This window comes from Prunus avium, chromosome 1 (assembly GCF_965620075.1).
Source record: "Prunus avium chromosome 1, drPruAviu1.hap1.1, whole genome shotgun sequence".
NCBI classification, from domain to species: domain Eukaryota; kingdom Viridiplantae; phylum Streptophyta; class Magnoliopsida; order Rosales; family Rosaceae; genus Prunus; species Prunus avium.
The window spans coordinates 39,487,058-39,509,475 of record NC_142284.1 but is presented as its reverse complement, the minus strand read 5'-3'; the positions used below and the strand labels follow the sequence as shown (position 1 = coordinate 39,509,475).

The following is a 22,418-nucleotide window of genomic DNA, read 5'->3' as shown; positions in this document are numbered from 1 at the left end:
GCCTCATCAAATTGTTTTTTTTATGACCATTTTATCCCTCACAAATTTTCTCACCCCTAATCAACTTTAAGCCTTTACGAAGTTTAAACTTTTGATTTGAGTACATGCTGAGATTCATAAGAGATTCAACAAATGCGTAGAGCTTTTAACAATAGAATTAGAGCCTAATTATATCACTAGTACACGCTGACAAGAGATTCAAATGCAACAACAGAATCTCCAAAAAATGGTAAAAATTTCACAACATAACAGCAATGCCTGCCATAAGAAGTTCTCCTAACTAAGCAAAATACAAGTCCTGGTGGGTTGTTCAACAGTTCAAGGATTCTTCATCTTGATCCTCAACTTTCGAGCTACATGTGCAGCTTTTGGATGAACTGGCCGCTTACTGCTATCGCTTTGTTCTACTTCCACCCAATTAATCACCTTAAGTATGAGAGACTGAGGTACTTTCCTTGCATCCCCATCTGTTGTTGTGCCTTTGGTTTTCTTCATGCCTGTCTCCAGAGCCTTCTCTATAAACTCCATGAACCAGTTCCCAGCTTCTGTTTCAATCTGCTTGCCCAATTTGATTGTATTGGTTATGCTGCTAAAACTGGTTGAAGCTGGTTTCTTGTTTTCATCATTCTCACCAATGGTTGCAAGACTCAGCTTTCCAAGTGGAGTGGATGGTGCTTTTCTTTCTGAAGTTGCCTTTTGATTTATAGAGCTTCTCAGGAGCTTCTCAAAAGTCGTCTTCTGCTCGTTTCTTTCTGGAATGGCTGCAACTGACTTGTACAAGGCGCACCTTCTCTTGGATAAGGTTAATTTTGAGTTCATGGAGTTGTGAACGATTTCGTTTAAGACTGAAGAGTCTTCATCTTGATCTTCGTCTTTCTGCTGCTTAACATTTGGAGTCTGAGTCAACTCAGAAGCTGAAGTAGCTGCTTGAATTGAGACCATACCAGTCACTTCTTGGACAATTTGGTGATGGAATTCCAGAAATTTATCAAAGCAGGTTGCCGGGGCATCTGCTCTAGCTGTTCTGCACAGGTTGGAAAACATCCTACAAAAGCAACCATATTGGTCTTAGCAATTGAGCAGACAAATATTATATGTACTAAAACAACAAAAGTGAGGAATTGGCCATACTTGAGAGATCTAACTAAGGTTTCGGTAGCTTTAGCATCTCTTAGCGCATTAAGGGCAATCTTTTGAGCAGTCTCTCTCTGCTGCACAGCTTCCTGCAGAAAACATAATATCAGCTCAAGGAACAAAACAAATTGGTTTTGGTTAAAACCTAAAAGGCACACTTGGAGATGTAGGACTTACTTTGCCAAGCATGCTGAGCCGTCCTGGCAAATTCATGGGGAGGCTAGTGCTGTTTTCATTGCCCAAATTACCAGGCTGGGGTTGTGGCTGGGAAGCTGTGTCCTTTGAGTTGGAGGATTTTTGTGCATCTCCAGCCACATTGAGTGAAGTTGCCACTCTTGCATTTCGTAATCGCGGTGGTGGAGTCGAGCTTTTCTTTTTTTCCTGCAACATGAATTTGAATTCTCAGAAAACAAAATCCAACAGTCTTCAACAAAGAAAAAGGCTGATTTTATTAGGGAAAATCAATTTCTGCAGCAGAGTAAAATCACTAAACAAAGAGGAGCAATGTACCTACAGCTGAGTTGAAGGGACTAATAGGGATCTTTGGCTCTCTGTCACACACACTTCTGCTCCTTGGAAACTTAGACATAGAGGGCGTAGCACAACTTTTTCTCAGTGCAGGACTTTCACCTCCCTTTGAACCCGCCATCTTTGCCAAGAGTCCACCACCAAACGAACTCCGAATTCCGCCATTAAAGCCTCCATCTCTTCCCACTCGCCCCCTAATCATTGGAGACATGGACCCATTTCTACCACCACGCTCCTTAATCGGAGTACACTGATCAAAATCCAAAGGAACAGGCTTTAACACCATGGGAGATGAAACACCGTCATCAACCCCATTTTGCCCTGTGCCCCAAGACCCCCTTCTAGAAGTCTTTGAATTGGACATTGTCTCACTTCTCTCTCCCTTCTTTCTGAGACCCATTAAAGGTTCCGGAGTACCCATCAGAGGGTGCCGGCCGGGAAGTGGTTTTGCGCCTTTAACGACCGGTACCGGAGACCCGGGCTCCAATCTGTCGACGTAGATGAACTGACCCAGTTGCATTTTGTTGCTGAGAACAAAGTCATTGTGTTCAGAGGGAAGGCTGACATAGATTGAGTGAGAAGAATCGGAGACTTTTATGTAGAAGCCCTGCGTGGGCCAGAGGCTTTTCTCGTCAAGGTCTGCAGGGACAATGTCTGTGACCTGCAAAAGCGAGTTTCGGTGCTCGCTTGTGGGCTTGACCCCTGTGTTCATTCCATTCACAAGCTTCAATAGAATTCCCGGTGCCAAAGCCGCCATGCCTGGCCTTTTCGATGTTGAAGAATTAGGCAAAACGACGATCGAACTTGGAAATTGAATACCCAGGTGACGATTTTGGCAGAAAACCCCCCAATTCGACCAAGATCTCAATCAAGATTGTTGAAGATAGTTCTTAGTTCTGATGGAGGAGGGTTTTTCTCTGTTGTTGGGGACTAAGAAGCGGATGATGTTTAAGTTGACCGTTGGCAACGGGACGTAGGTACCAAAAGGTAACTTTTTCAAATTTTAGAAATTTCGAACGTTGCGGCAACGGTCACATTTATGTTGGTGCGTCACGTAATGATCCTGAATTATTGGCGTATAAGAAACATTCAATAAATGTTTTTTCTCAAAATAAAAAATAATATTTGACAGCACCAAAATGAAAACCACCACGACTTGCTCGTGCCATGTGATTCAAATTTCGCTTCATCCGATTCTCAGAAAATCCTTTATCACTACACTTCAAAAATAAAATAAAAAATGTTGGAAGAAGTTAATCTTTATATTTGTTTGATTTTTGTTTGGAATTGATTTGAATTCTCGTCCAGAATATTAAATGTTTTTTTTTTTTGGGTCTGAATCATGAGGTGGTCCTGAATGGGTCCCAACTATGAGTGGCACCTTTAAGCCTTAACCACAACCCAGACTAATCCACACTCACACCGGGTCGGCCCGTAAGGGGTAAAGTATTGGCCAAAGTAGTGACTCCGTACGAGAGCAGGGATCGAACCCCTGACCTCTCTTAAGGAATGAGAGTGCCGAACCACTCACACCAACCACCTTGGTTTATAATATTAAATGTTTGAGTGCTAAATGGCAAGGACTAATAATTGATAAAATTTAATATATTACATGGGAAGAATTAAGGGTTTGAAAATGTGTTCAAAACAATCCTTGGTCCATCAAGAATCCTTTTATGTTCTTGGCGGTAGTCTTCTTTTAGCTGTGAAAATTGCATCCTATAAAGCTTGCAATAATGTGATACAAAAAATTGGAGGTTTTATTCATCAAGATACAATAACGTACTGCAAATTTATTGCCGATGAAACCAATAAGCATCAAACCCGATTTACCAATTGTCTCAAAACCACCATTGAGCTAACTCCAGAGTTTATATCACGATAGTCGCGATCTCTTGTGTGTAAAATTTCTAACCAGGGATTATGCAGAATTTCAGGTTATCATAACTAGAGTCTGAAAAACCTTGAGAAACAATGAAACGATCATCTACTTTTTCAGGTTACAATAAAGTTCAAATGCAATCAGAAACCTGCAAAAGAAACAAAATCCGCTATTCATGATCTCGCTTGTACCTAGAAACAGCAGCTCACTGGCCATGCTATAGAGGAGTTGCAAAACCTGCATACAGGTGCAATGTACAAGGTGAGACATTGAAGGGAACCTAGAGGATAGAGTCATGATTTGACAAGCCTCAGTGAGATGGTATTATCGACAATCTCTGTTCGCAATCACCCGTCAGTGACAAACCCAGTTATTAATGGGGCAATATGAGAGAATGAACCACTGGAAAAGTAAAAGTTGCAAGGAGTTTTCATGAAGGAAATTCCAACACCATGAATAAGCAGAAAAAAAAAAGTATATGAATTAAATCAATTGGCATGTCAGTCTACCTATACATAACATAACAACCTCCAGATATTTCTCTCTCTTCCTCCCCAAGTCACCTGATTATCTGTGAAGAATTCTAAAAACACTGCATTCTTAGATATTTCTTTTGGTGTAGCAATTTTTCAACACAAGGCATTCTGCTGAACCCAATGCACTAGAGAATTATTTTTCCCTCTCCATTAGAGAGATTTAGGGAGATCTAAGAATTTGAACACGCATGAAAGATGCTTTCTGGTGAAAGAAATGATGTTGATATTCTGGTCTCATCTAGGTATTTAAATTAAGTGATAACATCTCTCACATTTAGATCCAATATGAATGAGATGCAACTGGTCTATAAAAAAAAAAGGAAAAACAAAAATCTTCTATTACTTAAGTTACCTACTCAGTAGATTGATACTAAGTAAAAGACGAGGTCATAGTTGGTAGTTTCACAGAAATGAACAGGCTAGGCATTGCCTTCAGCGAGAAATCTTAATCTGACATTTGATGAAATTTCCACCACAACTCTCTCTCTCTCTCTCTCTCTCTCTCTCTCTCTCTCTCACACACACACACACACACAAAGGTCCAACTCAACTCACTTGAAAAACATGTAAAAGAGAAACAGGTGTCTCCTAGGTAAACCCTCTTCTGCAATAAACATAAAAGAAATAAAAAGCCTTTCCATCCATAGCATGGTAACAAACATTTATCTTGGTAATAAACTAAAACCCCATTCACGTTGTTTCCACAGAAAATGTCATTAGCCAAAGATTATGGAAGAGGGGTATGCTATGGATTCTCAAATGATAATGTGCAACGATATTTAAAATCTTAAGCCACAGACATAGCCACTGTATGAAAACAAAAGTAAACTTTGAAGAGTACCTTCTGATAGGCATCCCCAGCTGTTATTGTGCAAAGACAGGAGCGAAGTGAACAATGCAGAAGCAGTAGCACTGTGCAATGGGATCAATGACTGCACACCAGCCAACTCCACAGGAAATCTGAAAGTGCGAAACAAAAATTCTTTAAAGGCTCCTTACACATGATGTTTAATATGCAGAAGAAGTTCATTACATGGAAAAAAATCGATGCTTGGCCAAATCATAGCAAGTTTAGTAACAAATTCAGCAGTATTCCCAATAATGCTCAAGACTTTCGGAACTACTATCACAATCATATAAGATTAGTAAATAAACAAGAAAAACTACACACACACACATATATATGAACATAATAGAACTGAGCTAGAGGCACTGTCATAATGAACTGAGCTGTGAACATTTGCAATTATCACAAGTAAATGAAATATTGAACACCAATATTCAAGCTGCGGAATTCAAGGACACAAAGAGACTGAACTCAATCAGCTTAATACAAGTATTATCATCAGTTGGAGCTAGTTCCATTTATCATTTTTCACATAACTAAAAAGAATGAAAAAAAAAACCCGTGAGCACAAAAGACCCAAGATTCAGATTTTCGTTTCTCGGAAGCCAAACAAGTCACAGCGCTCTTTTCCATTCTTCTAGAATCAGGCGATCAATTTCCAAAGTATTCAAAATTAAAGGTATAAAAAAAGTAATCGAACCTTGATAACTTGAGCTTCTGAGCAGCGAGTCGAGGAGCAGAAGTGGGCCTGACGGCAGTAAGTTCGATAAGGTTTGAAGCTTTGGAGGCGAAAGGTGAAGATGGTGTACAGCACAAAAGGGTTTTTGCAGAAGATGAAGAAAATTGTAGGGTTCGTCTCGCACAGTTAGCCGCCATGTCTATTTTCCTGTTTCCCAAAGCTCAAAGCTTTCTTTGTTCCTTCCTGGACTGGAAGTTAGGAACCGATTTCCCAGACAATGAAACTATGTGGGCTGAGTCTAACAACATATATGGATCAAAAGCCTGTTTTAGCCCAACAAAGAACTGAGAAATGGGCTTGTAATGAACCTTCGTAGCTTAAATAATGGCCCAAAATTGGAACTTCAAAATTGCAATGAAACGAAGAATCTTCGTGGAGAAAAAATTATAAAAAAACAGAGAGAGAAAGAGATACACAATATAATTTGGATTAAATGAAACTTGTTATAGGTTATGTTATAGGAATTTAACCCAAGACATAGGTTACAATGGTAGTGGTTATCCAACTCATGCATTTAAAAAAGATAAGTGACGCCAACAGATCTAATTAAGTGGAAAGGGGTTTTGATTTGCATATCAATTCTCTCATATTCAAATCCTTATGACACCTTGGAATGTGTGTGTGTGTGTGATAAACCCCCTTCCACTTAAAATTTAGACTATCACTTGTATTTATAAATAAATAAATAAGATACATAGGTTACAATGGTTGTGGTTAACTCATGCATTTAAAAAATATTTAGTATTAGCTAATTATTATGTCTCGCGTGATAACTTTGAAATATTAACCTTAAATTATAAAATAAATTCCAATTAGCACAAAGCATTAACAATAAACCAATAAAGAAGAAGCAATTAGCATGTCTCGCGGATAGTTTAGTATCAAAAGTGGCCTAGTGGACAATGATCTTGACTTGCATATCATGTTCGAACCTCTATGGCACCTTAGTAGTGTATGTGAAAAACACATGTTAATATAAACCATTAGAAAATTTTAAAATTATAAGGGATTTGTAGCTCAAATGGTTAAGAATATTTGAGCGTACACTAAAGGTGTTATGTTCGATTCCCCTTTCCCCCAATATTGTTAGTGTTCATAAAATAAAAGAAATTAACATGACTTATCCAAATAATAAAATTTTCAATTTTATATATACTAAAGCGCAATCCAACTAGACACTGTTACGATGTCGAAAATGTCCGCTTCTCCCTTTTGTTTTCCCAGCTGCACAGTGTAAAGCCAGAACTGCCCCCCACTTAACCCTTTCTTCGATTCTTTTTTTGCCCCCTCTCTTCGGATCTTAACACTCCAAATCCCGTAGTTCTTTTGGACTTTGTCTCATTCATTTGTCTGTTGGTTGAGAGATTTGTCATCGTTTCTTCAACCTTCGTTTCAGGCATCTTCCATCTTTGTTTGCTACGAGTTCTTGCATTGTTTGTCACCTTTTTAGCACATCTTTTGGTCTTCATCTTATCAAAACAAACATGTATTGAGAATTGAAATTCTTTGAGTTTAGCACTGATTCTGCATTTTTTGGTGGTGTAGAGTTATGAGAGAGAATTTTCAAATCTTTAATGACAACGACCATGCAAAGATAGTTCTTTTGGGATTTTGATTGTTTAGGGTGACTATTGATAAGGTAACTTATGATTGTTTAGGCATGTTTTTTTAAAAATAAAATAAAATATATTAATATTTGAATTGTTAGTTATATTTATAATTTGTTTTCTCTTCTGATCTTTCTTTTTGATCGTTTTTGTTGATTCATATAGTGATTGTTTTTCTTTTTTTATTGTTTGGGTTTTGTTTGATTTATGCTATGCTGAGCATGATCCTCATCTTAGCTTCTGTTTATGCTTTCTGATGGTTTTCCCATGCTTTAATTTTCATCTCTTCCTGTTTGAGTCGGGATCATTACAGTCATGGACACATGACCATTCCACAATTAATAATTACACAAAATGCAAAGCACAAATGAAGGACATGGAGTAGTTGTAAACAGCCTTTGGTTGCATTTTATTAATGTTTTGGGTTGAGATTCAAACATGTATGTTTAGCATAAAATTGGAACTTGTTCTTTAGATTGTTAGAAGAGACTTTGCAGGACCTGACAAGATATCCTTTTCAAGATTGGATTGGGTATTGAACTTAATCAATGGTTAAGCACATTATATATTATTCTTCTGGACCATGTAGAAAATTAGAGTGCAAAGAAAATTGCCCATCTCATATGATCATTAGTAATGGATCATGGTTGAATGAGTTTAAAGTAGTTCCATGGATATGAACAATTTGTAAGCACAGTTAATCAGTCATATAATTAAGGATACATCATGTGTCAGTATCTTTGCCTGCGTTTTTCTAATCTTGGTTGTAATCTTGTCGAAGAGCTTGGCTTTTGCAAGCACCTTTGCTAGTGTTAACAATAAACCATTGAAAAAGTTGCCATTAATGTATCGTCCCATGATTTATTATTCAAAGTGTTTTTATTTTTTTCATTGGCAATAACATTCAATAAAGCACTATATCAACGTACAAGCCAATATTCATTCATGGTGTCACGTTTTCAATTCAAATTACAATGTATTGGCGTGTATATAGAAGTAGTGCAACTCTAGTAACAATAAGGTGATTACTTAATGCTTAATTAAAAAAATAACTGATTAAAAATGAAATTAATTGGAGGTTAGCCAGAGGCTCGAACCTAAATCTACCCAAAATCACTAAAAAGCATCATCATCAGTCAGCCACAGCCCAAGTCATATCATTTTGGAAAATCCAGTGGCAGACCTCAATCCGACCGGGACCTGAACCCAAAGCAACAAAAGCTCCATGAGTTGGACTCCAAGCTGACGTGTCTGAATGACAGATGGCAACTCCATGATTAATCTTTGCCTTGGAAATCGGGTCCAAGAGATCCGCTTCGTATACCCGGACTTTAGGAACAGAGTGGCAGTAATACAGTAGGTAAGGAAACAAGCTCTGATGGCAAGACACAGACTTCGTGACATTTCCGCCGTTTATTCCTTTGACCGATCCAATCAAAACGTCGTGGCTTGATCCGTTGACGTTGTCCGTGGTGCGAACGACGACGTTTGCGCCTAGAACTGAGGTTGCAAAGTCGATCATATCCTCGGCCGACGCAACGCAGCGTTTTGTCTCGCCAGCGCTCGGAGCTCTCTCGCATTCTCGCAAGGCGTCCAGCATGATCTTCTCCATGGTGGAGTTATCAGGCGCCTGGAAAATTCGCTTGAGCTCGTAAATTTTGGAAGTGGCAAAAGGTAATTTTGAGGAAATGAACCGGGGCAAAAACGACCTTTTGGGCATCTTATCTTGGATATCGGGCATGGGCATCACTATCCCCTTCTTGAGCATAGACTCCCGGAAGAATTTGCCCGGCTCAACCCTCCTTTTTACCAAACTGCCACTGAGTTTTGTGTAGCCTTTGAACGTTATGCTCTCATTCTTTGCGTAGTCTGAGAAAGAATTGTTCACACCGTAGATCTTGAACCCGACAGACTCTCCACGGGCACCCTTACCGTACCCGGTAAACTTATCCGACCCTACTTCGAACGACTTGCCGTAATTTGCGAAATTGACCTTCTCGCCGTCGGAGTTCTTGGCGTACGACTGAAACGAGTCGTCGCCCACATTGGCACTGTCTCTGTAGCTGGTGAAAGTCTCCACTGCCGCATTGCCGCTGTCGCCATAGCTCTTGAACTTGTTCTGCGGATTGTTCTGGTTGTTTCCGTAATTATTGAACTTGTCATCGGCGCCATTCACCGCCTCGCTGTAACCCGTGAACCCGGACCCGACGGAATTCGCCTCTGTGCCGTAGCCCGTGAACTCGTTCGGGGCCCCGTTTCCGTGTTTGGAGTAGCTTGTAAACGATTGGTCGCCGGCGTTGGCGTTCTCACTGTAGGCAGTGAAGGCGTGGGCCCGCTCAGTGGAATCATCCGAGTACGAGTTGAATCGGAGGTTGGGAACGTTCACAGAGTCGGCGTAGTTTTTGAACTCCCCGGTTCCTGCTACGGCTCCGGTGGCGTAGCTGTTGAAGCTCTGGTCCACCAGGTTGGCTTCCTGGCCGTAGCTATTGAAATCGTCGGTGTGGTTGACTGAGTCGCGGCTGTAACGCCTGAACGAGTCGACTTGCGAAGTGTCGCCGACTGAGTAGTTCTTGAACGAGTCGACTCCTGCCCATCGAGCCGTCCCGTAGTTTGTGAAGTTCTTGGTCGAGTAGGCGGTGAAGTTCGTGTCGCCGTCGTGATTTTCGAGGCTCTGGCCCACATCGGGGAAGCAGAGGAGGTTCGCGGAGGAACAGAACTCCTGCAGCCGAGTCGAGAGAGCGTTCTGAGCCGCGAGTTCTGCAAAAGCCGCCGAGTCGACTGCGCTCAACGGCGAGGCCTTCGAGAGCAGAAACGACGGTTTCTCTGCGTCGTTTTGGACCGCTTTGTTCCAGTACCGAATCAGATGGGCCTTGGGCGTAAATGGGCTTTCCCCTGGGCTGGACGTCGCGAAAGTAACCTGGATTTGGACATAACATTGTTTGTGAGAGGATGAATAAAATATGAATCAAAGAATGAATTCAATGAAACAACTAAAATAAAATAAAAAATTGCGTAATATAAGATTAACAATTCTTTCTTAAAAATTCAAAAAATTTAAACTATTTTCAATTAATTTAATCTACGAAGAGAAAATTCGAACTTTGGTGCAAAGGACATGCCCACCGTGCGAATAACAACCCAATCTTCTCTAAGAAACAACACCAACAGAAAAGAAAAAGTATTATCTGAGTTGAGAATATGAGATGGCTTACATTTAGAGATGATAACAAGATGAAGAACAGAGAGACTAGAGGAGTCACTAGGGTTTGTTGTTTGTGCTGCTCCATAATTTTCCCTGCTTGTTTTTCGATATATTTCGTGAGCTCTGGGCAACCTAAGCGAGAGAGCTAGGGTTGAAAAGGTTGGTGGATTCTTTGGGGGTTTTAAGAGTGTATTTATATGGCTTCGAGGATAAATTTTGCAGGAAGAAACTGGATTCTATACTTATTATATTTTTGATATTATGCTTGCGATCAAAGCTAAGCACTAATAACAGGAAATCAAGCATGAATGCACTTTTGTATTTTATTGGAAGTTTTCGTACATGGTTTAAGATCTAAACCCTGAATAATTTATTGTTGATCCTTGGCTAATGCAAAGATAAGTGTACAATTTATTTCTCAGATGGTAGAGACTAGAGACGAAGAATATAATTTTGCATTTGGCTGTAATGTTAAGATTATAATCTCAGACATTTAATGGTTAATCTTGCAGCTAGATATACAAATAAAGATATTGATAATGCAAAAAAATCCAATTCTACACTTAGGGTGATTCACAAAATAATGTTGGCACATGAACAAATTCGACTTACCCTTTTATCTCTTGGTACTTACTTTCAATCTCAAATTTATAAAAACAATCCAAAAGTCAATAGGGTCTAGTCCAATGAAAAAAGGGCATTGATTAGCAGACCCGTGGTCCCATGTTTGAATTCTCATAACACCTTGGTAGTGCCAGTGTGTGTCGGAAGCCTCCTTCCCCTTGTACTATCGCTTGTATTAAAAGAATACACAGTCCAAAGAGTTTGTACTCCTTGCTTCAATAAAATTTCCCAAAAAAGACTCCTCTCTCAAGGGTCCTTGCAGGCTCAAAATAGTTGTTTGTTCAACAAACTTCAAAGTGTGAAACAGAGACAATTAAGAGCTGGACAGCATGGCCCATATATCAATGGTGGGCTTGCAAAACGACGAACTATGGGCTTGTTGGGACACGTTCGTTTAAGTAATGATCCAAGATAAAATAAAATTAAAGAGAATAATGGGAATTTGGATTTTCATAATGTTTTATTTAAATGAGTCCAAGTGGATGTATTGGATTTTGATTTCGATTAGGTGCATTATTATGATTGTACATACAACGTACCTACAATATTATATTTTTAAAAAACTTGATAAATGACTAAAATCAATACTTAATCTAACACCAAAGTTCAATTAAAAGTTCGTAATCTTATTTAAAGATAACAATTCTTTTTTTCTTTTTTTCTTTTTTTCTTTTTTCAGTTTGTTGCTTTCCCTTTATGCAAGTTGTCTTCATGCATGGCAACCACAAATACCCAAACAGACAACAACAATCTAAAGATAAACGTATAGATTCCTGACCAAACTGTTCCAAAAAGTATAAAGAGTAAAGCATTAAAGAAGTGAAGAGCATGCCATGGCCAAAATCATTGAACGAAGCAGTAGATCATCCTAGGGGCATCAAACGGGATCTAACCTATTTAAAATCGGGGTAGAAATGGTACTCATTCTCCTTTCGAATTTGAACTTGATGGCATGCATACTAGGCGGTGCTTAATGGGCTGATGACATGTTTGTAAAGAAGAGGGAGCCTCCCAATATCATTTAAATGATAACTTTTTTATGGTATGTGAGGCTCCCGATATCATTCAAGATGTTTTGATAACATATACTTTGTAATTCTTTATTATCTTAAATTCATAAAGACATGAGAAGAAGGAGCCTCCCAATATCATTTAGATGATAACTTTTTCATGGTATGAGAGGCTCCGGATATCATTCAAGATGTTTTGATAGCATATACTTTGTAATTCTTTATTATCTTTAACCCATAAAGACATGTTTGTAAAGAAGGGGGAGCCTCCCAATATCATTTAGATGATAACTTTTTCATGGTATGAGAACCTCCCGATATCATTCAAGATGTTTTGATAACATATACTTCGTAATGCTTTCTTATTTTTAATCCATTAAAAATAAAAAGAAGGGGAAAAAGAAGATATATGTAATCATTGATGGGAACACAGAGATGCACATCATGGAATATTAGGCATAATAACCAACAGATTATTGGAAGAATTTCGCTTTAAAATATTCTATGCTCATCTACTCATCTCCAAATCTTCTTGGATAAGATGTGCACAATTTGCACTTAATCATAAATGGTGTTTTATAATCTCATTTAGTTGACCAAATTAAACATGCATTTGCAACCCTGTTAGTGTTAGTGTTAACCCTTCTGATCGCCAATCAAACTAACATTCTTAAGACTAGGAAACATAAATTGTGCTGGATATCACCACTTTAGGCCTGTCTTTGACTTTGAGCAGGTGATTGACTAGCTAAAACAGAAGCTGTAGCCATACATACAAGAACTCATGTTTGGACCTCATCTTAGCAATATTCTGGAGTTAGGTTTGCTGTTCATTCCAGACTGGACCCAGATTTAACAAGGAAATTGATGAAGAAATTTTGGTTTATTTTTTATTTTTATTAAGTACATATATTTGTTACATCACTCACCCACCACAGAGGAACAAGAGTTATGGAAGTCTATAACATGCAGTGAGTTGCATTCAATCCTCTCTGGGTCTGGGAATCTGCTGAGATTGACCTAACAAAACAACTCAGAATGAAAAACCATTAAAGCAGTTTTGCCCAGCAACCAACATGATCTTTAGCCATCACCATCTTTAAACTACTTGTGCTCTCTCTCTCTCTCTCTCTCTCTCTCTCCCTGACCCAGTGCCCCTGCACCAGTTGTTCTGTTTTTCTCATCCAATGGCAATTTTGTCTTTTCATCCTTAGTCGGATATATCTCATATACAATATGTAATGAGAAGAAGAAGAAGAAGAAGAACCCCCTAAAGAGGTTGAATTATGATATTTTGTCTCACTCACTCTTGAATTTCATTAATTTCCCTCTGTTTTTTGTGTTTTTCAACAGAACCTAACCAAGAAAACAGAGTCATAATTTATAATACCAGTTGGAAGATTCAGCAAGTCAAATAAAAAAGAGAGGGCAAAAAAGTGGGAAAAAAATAATTAGTGAAATGGGATTTTTCAGCTTTGTGAAATTTATGATACTGCAGAGAGTAGTTGGTCTGATTGATCAATGTCCAAAATTTGGGCATATGTTTTATGATATGTTGGGAAAGCAAATGTAGAGCTTCCCCAAGCATAGGGGTTCCCATAAACGACTGCTCTGTTTCGTAGCTACCAAATTTATGGCAACTAGGGATGGTCTTGGTTTGTCTGGTCTGTGGTCCTCCTATATATCCAACTCAGTAGTTGAGAAAATCCCAACCTCTTCCTTTAAAGCTCCCATCTAATCTAACCAACTTAATCGAACTCGTGAGCAAGAGGGCAGTTTTTTATGCTCAATCAAAATGCCCCAGTGAAATCTAGGTTATATTACTTTTCTATCAGATCAATGTTGCCGATGGAGATGAAATATTATTGGTATTTAGGACATTGGTACATGATTGGTTGAAACTTGAAAGAAAAGTACTCTCATAATTTTCATTTCATAAAAACAGTTGTCTCCCCTGTCTGCAGTGTGACAAATCTGCATCTATTTGTCCTGGAGGGAGTTAAAGAAAGAGGTCCTTTTGAATGGTCCATGAATTATAGACTAGCTTCACTTATGAATTATTATTAACATTATTTGTAATAAGGGTATAATTATAAGTTGACCTCAATGAGAAGATCAGTAGAGAGTAGGAAGAGCCATCTATGTCATACGCTTGAAAAGCAAGGCTAATTCTTGAATGTTGACTTAAAAATTGAACAATCTTTAATCATGAGATGATATTTGTGGAATGAATCCATACGAGTATTCGCTCAATATTATATTAACTTACCGACCGAATAGCGTTTGAATTTAAACCTTGATCACAGTATCCGCCGTACTTTCGCTTTCCATGATAGTTGTTGTGCATCAACGTCAACATTAAGCCAATATTCAAACCTAATTTCAAGTGGATCAATGACTCAATACACAAAAGGTTTCATCATATAATTAATATATTACTAATAATTAGCCTTGTATCCTTTAGTTTAGAAATTAGATATCATTCCAAACTGAAAAAGAAAAAAAATTTGCTTTCATTTCATTTCCCTATCACTTTATTATGGTAGGCAATATAATATCTTCATTATTCTTTCATTGATTTTATACAAAACACCCTGACAAAGCATAAAACAAAATATGCAATGAACCTCTTCCAAAAGTTCAAAAAGAAACATTAAAGAATAGCTAAACATACAATCACGCACGCTCACACCATGCCCACAAGTTGTGTTTGTTTGCAGCCTTCCCTAGTCGGCACCATCATGTTTGCATTCTTTGTTAGCTTGGATTTCAAGTCATTTATATGTTTTTTTTCCTATTTTTTCAAACATACATTATTTATCATAATTATATTATGTAAGCGGCTTATAACTCAAGTGATCGAGAGCAATTATATCTACACCATAGATCATATATTCAAATCCCCATATTCCCAATATCGTTTCGTATAATATAAAAATATATATAATTAATCATAATAACCAAGGCCGAAAAATAAAAAGGATATGTGATACAAAACAAAACCTTGTGTTGGTCGGTATCGAAAAGCCAAAAACTTTGCCATGTATCCTGTAAATTGTGAAAGTCCAGGAATATGGACACTTTTCTTTTCCAATAAACAAAATAAGAACACCAACAACAGCTGGCCCTCATGAGTCATGGGTCGTGGCATTTTGTAATTCCCACCACATTACACAACACCCGCAGAAACCGTGTGGCCCCTTGGACCACCTCATCTTTTAGCCACATTGCCAAATTGGCCATCGCCTTATGTTTGTATATACCTACGTAGAGTTAGAGATTATTATTATACAAATTATATTGGAGGAGAAGGAATTCGAACACATATGCCATCGTCATTAACACTTTATTTTCGAAATTCTCTCAACGTCTTTGTGTTTTTTCCGATACTTTTGCTTTTTTGTTTTTTCATGCGGAATTTAGTCCTACTTCCAATTAAAATGGACAACTCACTAAAAAATTCTAAATTATTTAACATTAATTGACATAAACAACAACAATAACATATATAGCTTAAACACATTGTTGGGGAAGAACCATAAACATGTACTAAGGATCATATATCATAATTAATAATATTCCAAATGTAGAAAGAAAAAAAATAGAAGGGCTTATTACATACTTAATTTGATTAATTAAAAATGAACTAACTCGAGCTCGAGCCATGGGCTAACCTTTCTTGGCCTGGCCATGGGTTCGAACCCAAATGGACAATGCTTGGCTCCTGACATATAAGGAGCCATTCCTCCTCATACAAGATGTGGCCTTTCTAAAAAATGACACCTGTTTTTTTTTTTTTTTTTTTTTTTCTCACTTACCCTCCCTCTCTCTTCTCCTCCCCAAGCTCTCTCTTCTCCCCATCTCTGTCTCTTCCCATGTTTCTTTTTTTTTCCTTTTTTTTTGTTTCACTGATTCTCCCTCTCTCTCTTCTCACCCACTCGCCTCTCCTCTTTTTTTTTTTTTTTTCAGACTCTACCTCTCTCTCTTCTCACCCACTCTCCTCTCCTCCCCCAGCTCTCTCTTCTCTCTTCTCCCCCATCTCTGTCTCTTCCCCTGCAACTCTTTAGAAGAAATTTTCAGCCCCTTTCTCTTCCCATCGCTGCTCCTCCATCATCATCACCCAAATACTATGTATTGATTTCTCTCCTTTTTAATTTTATTGAGTTATTTATTTGGAAGTTTTGGAAATTTTGGGAATGGTGGAAGAAAGAGATGGAGAGAAGAGAGAAGAGAGAAGAGAGAGCACGGGAGGAAAGGAGAGGCGAGTGGGTGAGGAGAGAGAAAGAGAGTCTGAAAAAAAAAAACAAAAAAACAAAACAGGTGTCATTTTTTAAGAAGGCCACATCTTGTATGGAGGGAGGAATGGCTCCTGATATATCAGGAGCCAAGCATTGTCCAACCCAAATTACCCAAACTACTAACCCTCTCTCATCAGTCAGTAATAGTCCAGGTCATATCATTCTGAAAGATCTAGTGGCACACCTCGATTTGACTCAAGCCCAAACTGAGAGCCAAAAAAGATCCATGGGTCGGGCTCCAAGCAGACGAAGATGGCAACACCGTCGTGGTTAGTGGCGGAGTTAGATATTCATGTCAAAGAGTGCATGTTAGACCATATGAAAAAAAAATTAAAAAAATTAAAAATATATATATATCAATTTAAACAAAACACTATATGAAAGAAATAGACTTGGTATACAATCAGAACACTAGGAGATAAATTGAATGTTTAATTTGCACACAAATGTTCTTTTAAATTTCTATCCTAGAAGTGTGAACAGCCCGAACAAAATATATAAAAAGCTCAATGGCATCAATTGGGGCAACAAATTTTAATGGGTTGAGGTCCAAAAGGCAACATATATAAGTAAAAATCTAAATTAATAAAAAGAAATATATGAGAGGGGTTTTGGGCCCACCATGGTCCTTAGGTGGCTCCGCAACTGACCGTGGTTGATATTGGCCTTCAAAAGTGGGTCCAAGAGATCCGCTTCGTAAACCCGGACTTTAAGAACATAGTGGCAGTAGTAGAGTAATTAGGAGAACAAGTCGTATTTCTAATTATTTAACATTAATTAACATAAACAATAATAATAATATAGCATAAACACATTGCTCCATTAGATTTGGCTTCTAATTATTGAAGAAGCAACATAAACATTTACCAAGGATCATATATCATAATTAATAATATTCCAAATGTAAAAACAAAAAAAAGCAAAAAGAAAAGAGACTTATTACATACTTAATATGATTAATTAAAAATGAACTAACTCGAGCTCGAGCCAAGGGCTAACCTTTTTTGGCCTCAGGTTCGAACCCAAATTACCCAAACAACTAACCCTTTCTCATCAATCAGCAATTGCCCAAGTCATATCATTCTGGAAGATCCAGTGGCACACCTCGATCCGACCTGGACCCGAACCCAGAGCCATAAAAGATCCATGAGTCGGGCTCCAAGCAGATGTGTCCAGATGACAAATGGCAACACCGTGGTTGATCTTGGCCTTCGAAAGCGGATCCAAGAGATCCGCTTCGTAAACCCGGACTTTAGGAACAGAGTGGCAGTAATAGAGAAGGTAGGGGAACAAGCTCTGGTGGCACGACACAGACTGCGTGACCTTGCCGCCGTTGATTCCTTTGACTGATCCGATCATCACGTTGTGCTTCGCTCCGTTCACGTTCTCGGTGCTGCGAACCACGACGTTCCGGCCGAGGACTGTGGTGGCAAAGTCGATCATGTCCTCGGCCGACCCAACGCATCGTTTTGTCTCGCCCGCGCTGGGAGCTCGTTCGCACTCCTGCAAGGCGTCCAGAATGATCTTCTCCATCGTTGAGTTATCATCCGCGTGGAAGATTTGCTTCAGCTCCCCCATTTTGGAAGTGGCAAATGGTAATTTGGAGGATATGGTCCGGGGCAAAAACGACCTTTTTGGCATTTTATCTTGAATGTCGGGCATGGGCATCACAACCCCCTTCTTGAGCATAGACTCCCGGAAGAACTTGCCCGGCTCAACCCACCTTTTTACGAGACTACCACTGGCCGCCATTGTTGTACCCTTGCCAGAGCTGGCCTTGGTGTAGCTTTTGAAAGATACGCTCTCCTTCTTTGCATAATCTGAGAAAGAATTGTTCACACCGTAGATCTTGAACCCAATGGACTGTCCCTGGGCTCCCTTACCGTACCCGGTGAACTTATCGAACCCGACATTGAACGACTTGCCGTAATTCGCGAAATTGATCTTCTCACCGTTGGAGTTCTTGGCGTATGACTGAAACGAATCTTCGCCCACATTGGCCTTGTCTCTGTAGCTAGTGAAAGTCTCGACCGCAGCATTGCCGCCATCTCCGTAGCTCTTGAACCTGTTCACCGGATTGTTCATGTCTTTGCCGTAATTGTTGAACTTGTCGCTGGCGCCGTTTCCGGTCTCGCCGTAACCCGTGAACCCGGACCCGACGACATTGGAGCTGGTGCCGTAGCCCGTGAACTCGTTCGGGGCCCCATTGCCATTTTTGGAGTAGCTAGTGAACGATTGGTCGCCAGCGTTGCCGTTCTCAGTGTAGCTCGTGAACGACTGGGCCCGCCCATTGGAATCGTCCGAGTACGAGTTGAATCGGAGGTTGGGAACGTTCACCGAATCGGCGTACTTCTTGAACTCGCCGGTTCCGCTGGTTGCTCCACCGGCGTAGCTGTTGAAGCTCTGGTCCACGACGTTGCCGCCGGAGGCGTAGTTGGTGAACTGATCCTTGTGGTTGACCGAGTCATGGCTGTAGCGCCTGAACGAGTCGACTGGGAGATTCTCGTCTAGCGAGTAGTTTTTGAACGAGTCGACTCCGGCGAGTCGATCCGTACCGTAATTGGTGAAGTTTTTGTCCGCGTAGCCCGTGAACCTCGAGTCCTTGTCATGCTTTTCGAGGCTCTGACTCAAATCGGGGAAGCAGAGGAGGTTGGCCGAAGCACAGAACTCCGGTAGGCTGCTCGAGAGACCGTTCTGGGAGGCGAGCTTGGCAAACGCCGCCGAGTCCACAGCGGTCAATGGCGAGGCCTTTGACAGCAAAAACGACGGCTTCTCCGCATTGTTTCGGACCTCTTTGTTCCAGTAACGAACCAAGTAGGCCTTGGGCGAAAAAGGGTTCTCCACTGCGCCGAGGTTTCTACCGGCGGCGGATAGAGCAACCTGCATTGGGCATAACAATGACAAATGGGTAAAAACAACTGATGGAACCCAGAAATTAAAAATACAAATTATTAAGAGAATGCGTGGGATAAAGAAATGCATTATATTATCTGGGTTGAGAAGTTTAGATGGCTTACATTGAGAGATGAGAACAAGATAAAGAACAGAGAGAGATGAGTCACAAGGCTGAGTTGTGTGTGCAGCTGCATTTTTGTTTTTTTGTTTTTAATTTAATTATTTTGGGGGGGAGGGGGGGAGATCTATCTAAGTGTGAGAGAGAGAGAGAGAGAGAGAGAGAGAGAGAGAGAGAGAGAGAGGAGGGTTGAGAATGTTGGTGGATTGTTGGGTTTTAAGCAGTTATTTATATTGGTGTGGAAGAGGGACTGAGTGAGTGAGTGAGTGTGCGGGACTCAATGGGTATGGGCTTTTGATGCCTCTCTCTCTCTTTGCTTTGTGGTAGTAGTTCGATTACTTGGCCTACCTGCAAATTATACGAATGTGGCTCCATAAGTTTTGCATGATGATTGATTTAGAGAAGAGAACGTATTGTTTACGGGTTTGACAAAACGATCTTCTGAATTTCAAAGAGAGGGAGATGAGGGCAAATCAAATGGACCGATGCATTACTCTAATGTATTCTTTACAACTCTCAGATCTTTTTCTAAAACTGACGATAGAAACACTATTAACAAAACACTAAAAAAAATTCAACATCAAACTCTTATCCGTATGCGTTGAACCGCATAAATTTCTCAATATGCTTTATGATTAAAGCTGACCTTATTAGTACCCCGAATTGAATAGTTAGCACCTAATAGCATATAGCAATTCTAGCATTAATTTAGTTCTTGATTTTATTGGAAGAATTCACACACACAAAAAAGAAGAAGTTACTGTCCATTTGAGATGTACACTGGTAAATCCAGAAATGCAATGCCTGGAAATCCTATAGAAGCAAATGAACCATCTTGCTCTAGTGCAAAGGAAGCATGCAAACTTATTTAATGGCAAATCTTACAACATCACTCCAAGTTGAGGAATTAATTGTCCATGAAATTTATGGAAGAAAATATCGCAATTTAATTTCATTTCAAGAGGAAATCTAGCTGGCTGTAATCAATAATATCCAATTTAATTTTATTTGAATCACAGGGGCAGTCAATAAACATTCTAGAATTTTGTCACTGCATAACATATTAACATCTACAACGCGTCAACAATATTAATTATTTATTCAAAAGAATCACAAAAAGTTTTTTTGTCTAAAACTGAAAAATACAAGGCTACGAGAGTACAAAATTCGACCCCACTTTAAAAACAAAAACCAAAAATAATTATCCAAGAAAAATAAAATAATTTAATCTGATATTAATCTCAAATTAAAAAAGGCCATGTCATCGGTCCATGGAGTCCAAGGCTGCAAACTGAGCTCTGACTCTTTAGTAGAAAGAGGGGAAGGAAGAGCATAAAGAGTGAGTGCACTGAAAGCAGCGGCAGCCCTTAAAGCCCTGGTTAGCACACGTGTCTCTCTGGGATTGGTGGGGGGTCGCTGTTAAAATAGATTTTTGACGCGTTTAGCCGCTATTGTTTTTGTTCTCTAATCTGGAATCTTTTCGTGATCCATGCATTATTAGGGTGTTCTAGCACGAGCTGCATTATATCATGGACAGTGACAAAGCTCGTGAAAATGGCAAATCTTTGTAGTTCCGGCAATAGTACAAGGTCAGTTTTGGGAACTCCATATATATATATGAGAATGAGAGTCAATTATCTAGCTTGTTCGGATCCAAAACCGCATGAATATGGGTGGGTCAATTAGTACTTGAAACTATATATGTTTGGATCAATCAACTTAAATTGGGTGATGATTGGCACTAAGTATGCTTGGCCTCATCATCTATAACGATGTTTAACCTACCCAGAGTCATATCAAATCTTAATCCCATTAGGTTTTTTGTGATCAGTGATTAATATATATTATGATCAATTTGTAACCCTGATTTGTTATTAACATATCTTTTCAATAACTAATGTACATGATTATTAAATTATATGAGTGTTCCAACTTGATATATAGTTAATTAGCATGCACCCGAAATCCTGTGTTCCAATTCCCACTTTTTCAATCTCGTTCTGTATAAAAAAAAAAAATCATTCAACAGACATGTGCTTAGTCAAGTTGGATAGAGTGGATGAGCTTCCCACTTTGCACCCGAATTTGAACTTCCCTCCACATAATTTGAATTAGGTTAAAATAGTCGCGTGGTTCTAATTCATATTTATTGAAATGATTAATATTTCATATGACCAACGAACAAAAATGAAGAACTTACAGGATATGAAATAATGAAGACTTTTCTCTGATCGATCTGGACCTTGCGGACTAGGGTTTTTGTTTTTGTTTTTTTGGTGTGTATGTGGGTGTAGGAATGGGAGTGGATGAGAAAGCATGCCATGGCCCCATTTATGTTAATTATTATAGGTCGAACATGCATGATTGTACTGCTCCGGTCGAATTATATGATTATGTTTTAATTTCTGCGTGCAAAAACACGCATGCGCTTTCCTTTTCTCATATGTCTCAATTTGGTCCATCACTACATCTATAATTACACTCTTAAATCGTCACGTAATGTTACTAATTCACATATTATAGTATAGATGGACGGCAATATTAATGTGTCATGAGTTAAAAATTTAGTATTATTGAATAAATTCAAGTGTTATAACATGAATGAAGCGATAACATCACATTGATAAATTGACTATATATGCATGTGCATATGTATATATCGTTTGCATGATTGGCATTTGTAGAACGATTTTCATTGCATGGAGATGATATGTTTGGCTTTTAGGATGGTTTGTCCACATGCATACTTGAAATTTCACATCTAATTAAGATTGGATAAATTCTTTATCAATGTGACCAAAATTAGAACATGCTACCAAAACTAATCAGACACCACCACAGCCAGAGCCACCTCATTGTTGATATGAAATTCGTTTAAATCCGTATTTTGCAGTTGAAATATGTTCAATTCTGATTGGCAGAGAGGAGGGAGATAATAGTACGCAACTATTACTTGATTATGAAATTTTACTCTTTTTCTTTTGTTGGTTAAAGAGAG

The 22,418-nt window shown here is 39.0% G+C and overlaps 4 protein-coding genes and 1 long non-coding RNA gene across 5 annotated transcripts; all 5 read right to left on the bottom strand.

Annotated features, from left to right (window-relative positions):
• Nucleotides 1-119: 119 nt before the first annotated feature.
• Nucleotides 120-2,739, bottom strand: LOC110753188 (protein CORTICAL MICROTUBULE DISORDERING 4-like). The gene is made up of 4 exons (XM_021954022.2): nucleotides 1,649-2,739; nucleotides 1,312-1,515; nucleotides 1,132-1,223; nucleotides 120-1,045 (listed from the first exon to the last, which is right to left on the bottom strand). The coding sequence occupies exons 1-4, from the start codon at nucleotides 2,417-2,419 to the stop codon at nucleotides 319-321; spliced, it is 1,794 nt and encodes a 597-aa protein (XP_021809714.1). The 5' UTR covers nucleotides 2,420-2,739; the 3' UTR covers nucleotides 120-318.
• A 665-nt stretch (nucleotides 2,740-3,404) lies between these two features.
• Nucleotides 3,405-5,874, bottom strand: LOC110753181 (uncharacterized). Its single transcript, XM_021954013.2, has 3 exons — nucleotides 5,628-5,874; nucleotides 4,922-5,040; nucleotides 3,405-3,781 (listed from the first exon to the last, which is right to left on the bottom strand). The coding sequence occupies exons 1-3, from the start codon at nucleotides 5,801-5,803 to the stop codon at nucleotides 3,762-3,764; spliced, it is 315 nt and encodes a 104-aa protein (XP_021809705.1). The 5' UTR covers nucleotides 5,804-5,874; the 3' UTR covers nucleotides 3,405-3,761.
• Nucleotides 5,875-8,193: 2,319 nt separating this feature from the next.
• LOC110753191 (polygalacturonase 1 beta-like protein 2) lies at nucleotides 8,194-10,684 on the bottom strand. Its single transcript, XM_021954027.2, has 2 exons — nucleotides 10,486-10,684; nucleotides 8,194-10,190 (listed from the first exon to the last, which is right to left on the bottom strand). Exons 1-2 carry the CDS (start codon nucleotides 10,558-10,560, stop codon nucleotides 8,406-8,408), a joined length of 1,860 nt encoding a protein of 619 aa, XP_021809719.1. The 5' UTR covers nucleotides 10,561-10,684; the 3' UTR covers nucleotides 8,194-8,405.
• Nucleotides 10,685-15,081: 4,397 nt separating this feature from the next.
• LOC148297807 (uncharacterized) lies at nucleotides 15,082-16,504 on the bottom strand. Its single transcript, XR_015832099.1, has 2 exons — nucleotides 15,784-16,504; nucleotides 15,082-15,372 (listed from the first exon to the last, which is right to left on the bottom strand). It is a non-coding gene; the product is annotated as an uncharacterized LOC148297807 (long non-coding RNA).
• A 704-nt stretch (nucleotides 16,505-17,208) lies between these two features.
• On the bottom strand, nucleotides 17,209-19,582 carry LOC110753170 (polygalacturonase 1 beta-like protein 2). The gene is made up of 2 exons (XM_021953994.2): nucleotides 19,425-19,582; nucleotides 17,209-19,287 (listed from the first exon to the last, which is right to left on the bottom strand). Exons 1-2 carry the CDS (start codon nucleotides 19,494-19,496, stop codon nucleotides 17,461-17,463), a joined length of 1,899 nt encoding a protein of 632 aa, XP_021809686.2. The 5' UTR covers nucleotides 19,497-19,582; the 3' UTR covers nucleotides 17,209-17,460.
• Between the last annotated feature and the right edge of the window lie 2,836 nt (nucleotides 19,583-22,418).

What these genes read in the sequence shown, in the direction of transcription:
- LOC110753188 (XM_021954022.2), bottom strand. Translation starts at nt 2,419, where the DNA reads ATGGCGGCTTTGGCACCGGGAATTCTATTGAAGCTTGTGAATGGAATG. An exon ending in TTAGTCCCTTCAACTCAGCT is followed by an intron (nt 1,516 to 1,648) that starts GTAGGTACATTG and finishes TTCATGTTGCAG; the next exon opens with GAAAAAAAGAAAAGCTCGAC. An exon ending in GGCTCAGCATGCTTGGCAAA is followed by an intron (nt 1,224 to 1,311) that starts GTAAGTCCTACA and finishes TGTTTTCTGCAG; the next exon opens with GAAGCTGTGCAGCAGAGAGA.
- LOC110753181 (XM_021954013.2), bottom strand. Translation starts at nt 5,803, where the DNA reads ATGGCGGCTAACTGTGCGAGACGAACCCTACAATTTTCTTCATCTTCT. An exon ending in CAGAAGCTCAAGTTATCAAG is followed by an intron (nt 5,041 to 5,627) that starts GTTCGATTACTT and finishes TCGCACTTTCAG; the next exon opens with ATTTCCTGTGGAGTTGGCTG. An exon ending in CTGGGGATGCCTATCAGAAG is followed by an intron (nt 3,782 to 4,921) that starts GTACTCTTCAAA and finishes ACCTGTATGCAG; the next exon opens with GTTTTGCAACTCCTCTATAG.
- LOC110753191 (XM_021954027.2), bottom strand. Translation starts at nt 10,560, where the DNA reads ATGGAGCAGCACAAACAACAAACCCTAGTGACTCCTCTAGTCTCTCTG. An exon ending in TCTTGTTATCATCTCTAAAT is followed by an intron (nt 10,191 to 10,485) that starts GTAAGCCATCTC and finishes GTCCAAATCCAG; the next exon opens with GTTACTTTCGCGACGTCCAG.
- LOC110753170 (XM_021953994.2), bottom strand. Translation starts at nt 19,496, where the DNA reads ATGCAGCTGCACACACAACTCAGCCTTGTGACTCATCTCTCTCTGTTC. An exon ending in TCTTGTTCTCATCTCTCAAT is followed by an intron (nt 19,288 to 19,424) that starts GTAAGCCATCTA and finishes TGCCCAATGCAG; the next exon opens with GTTGCTCTATCCGCCGCCGG.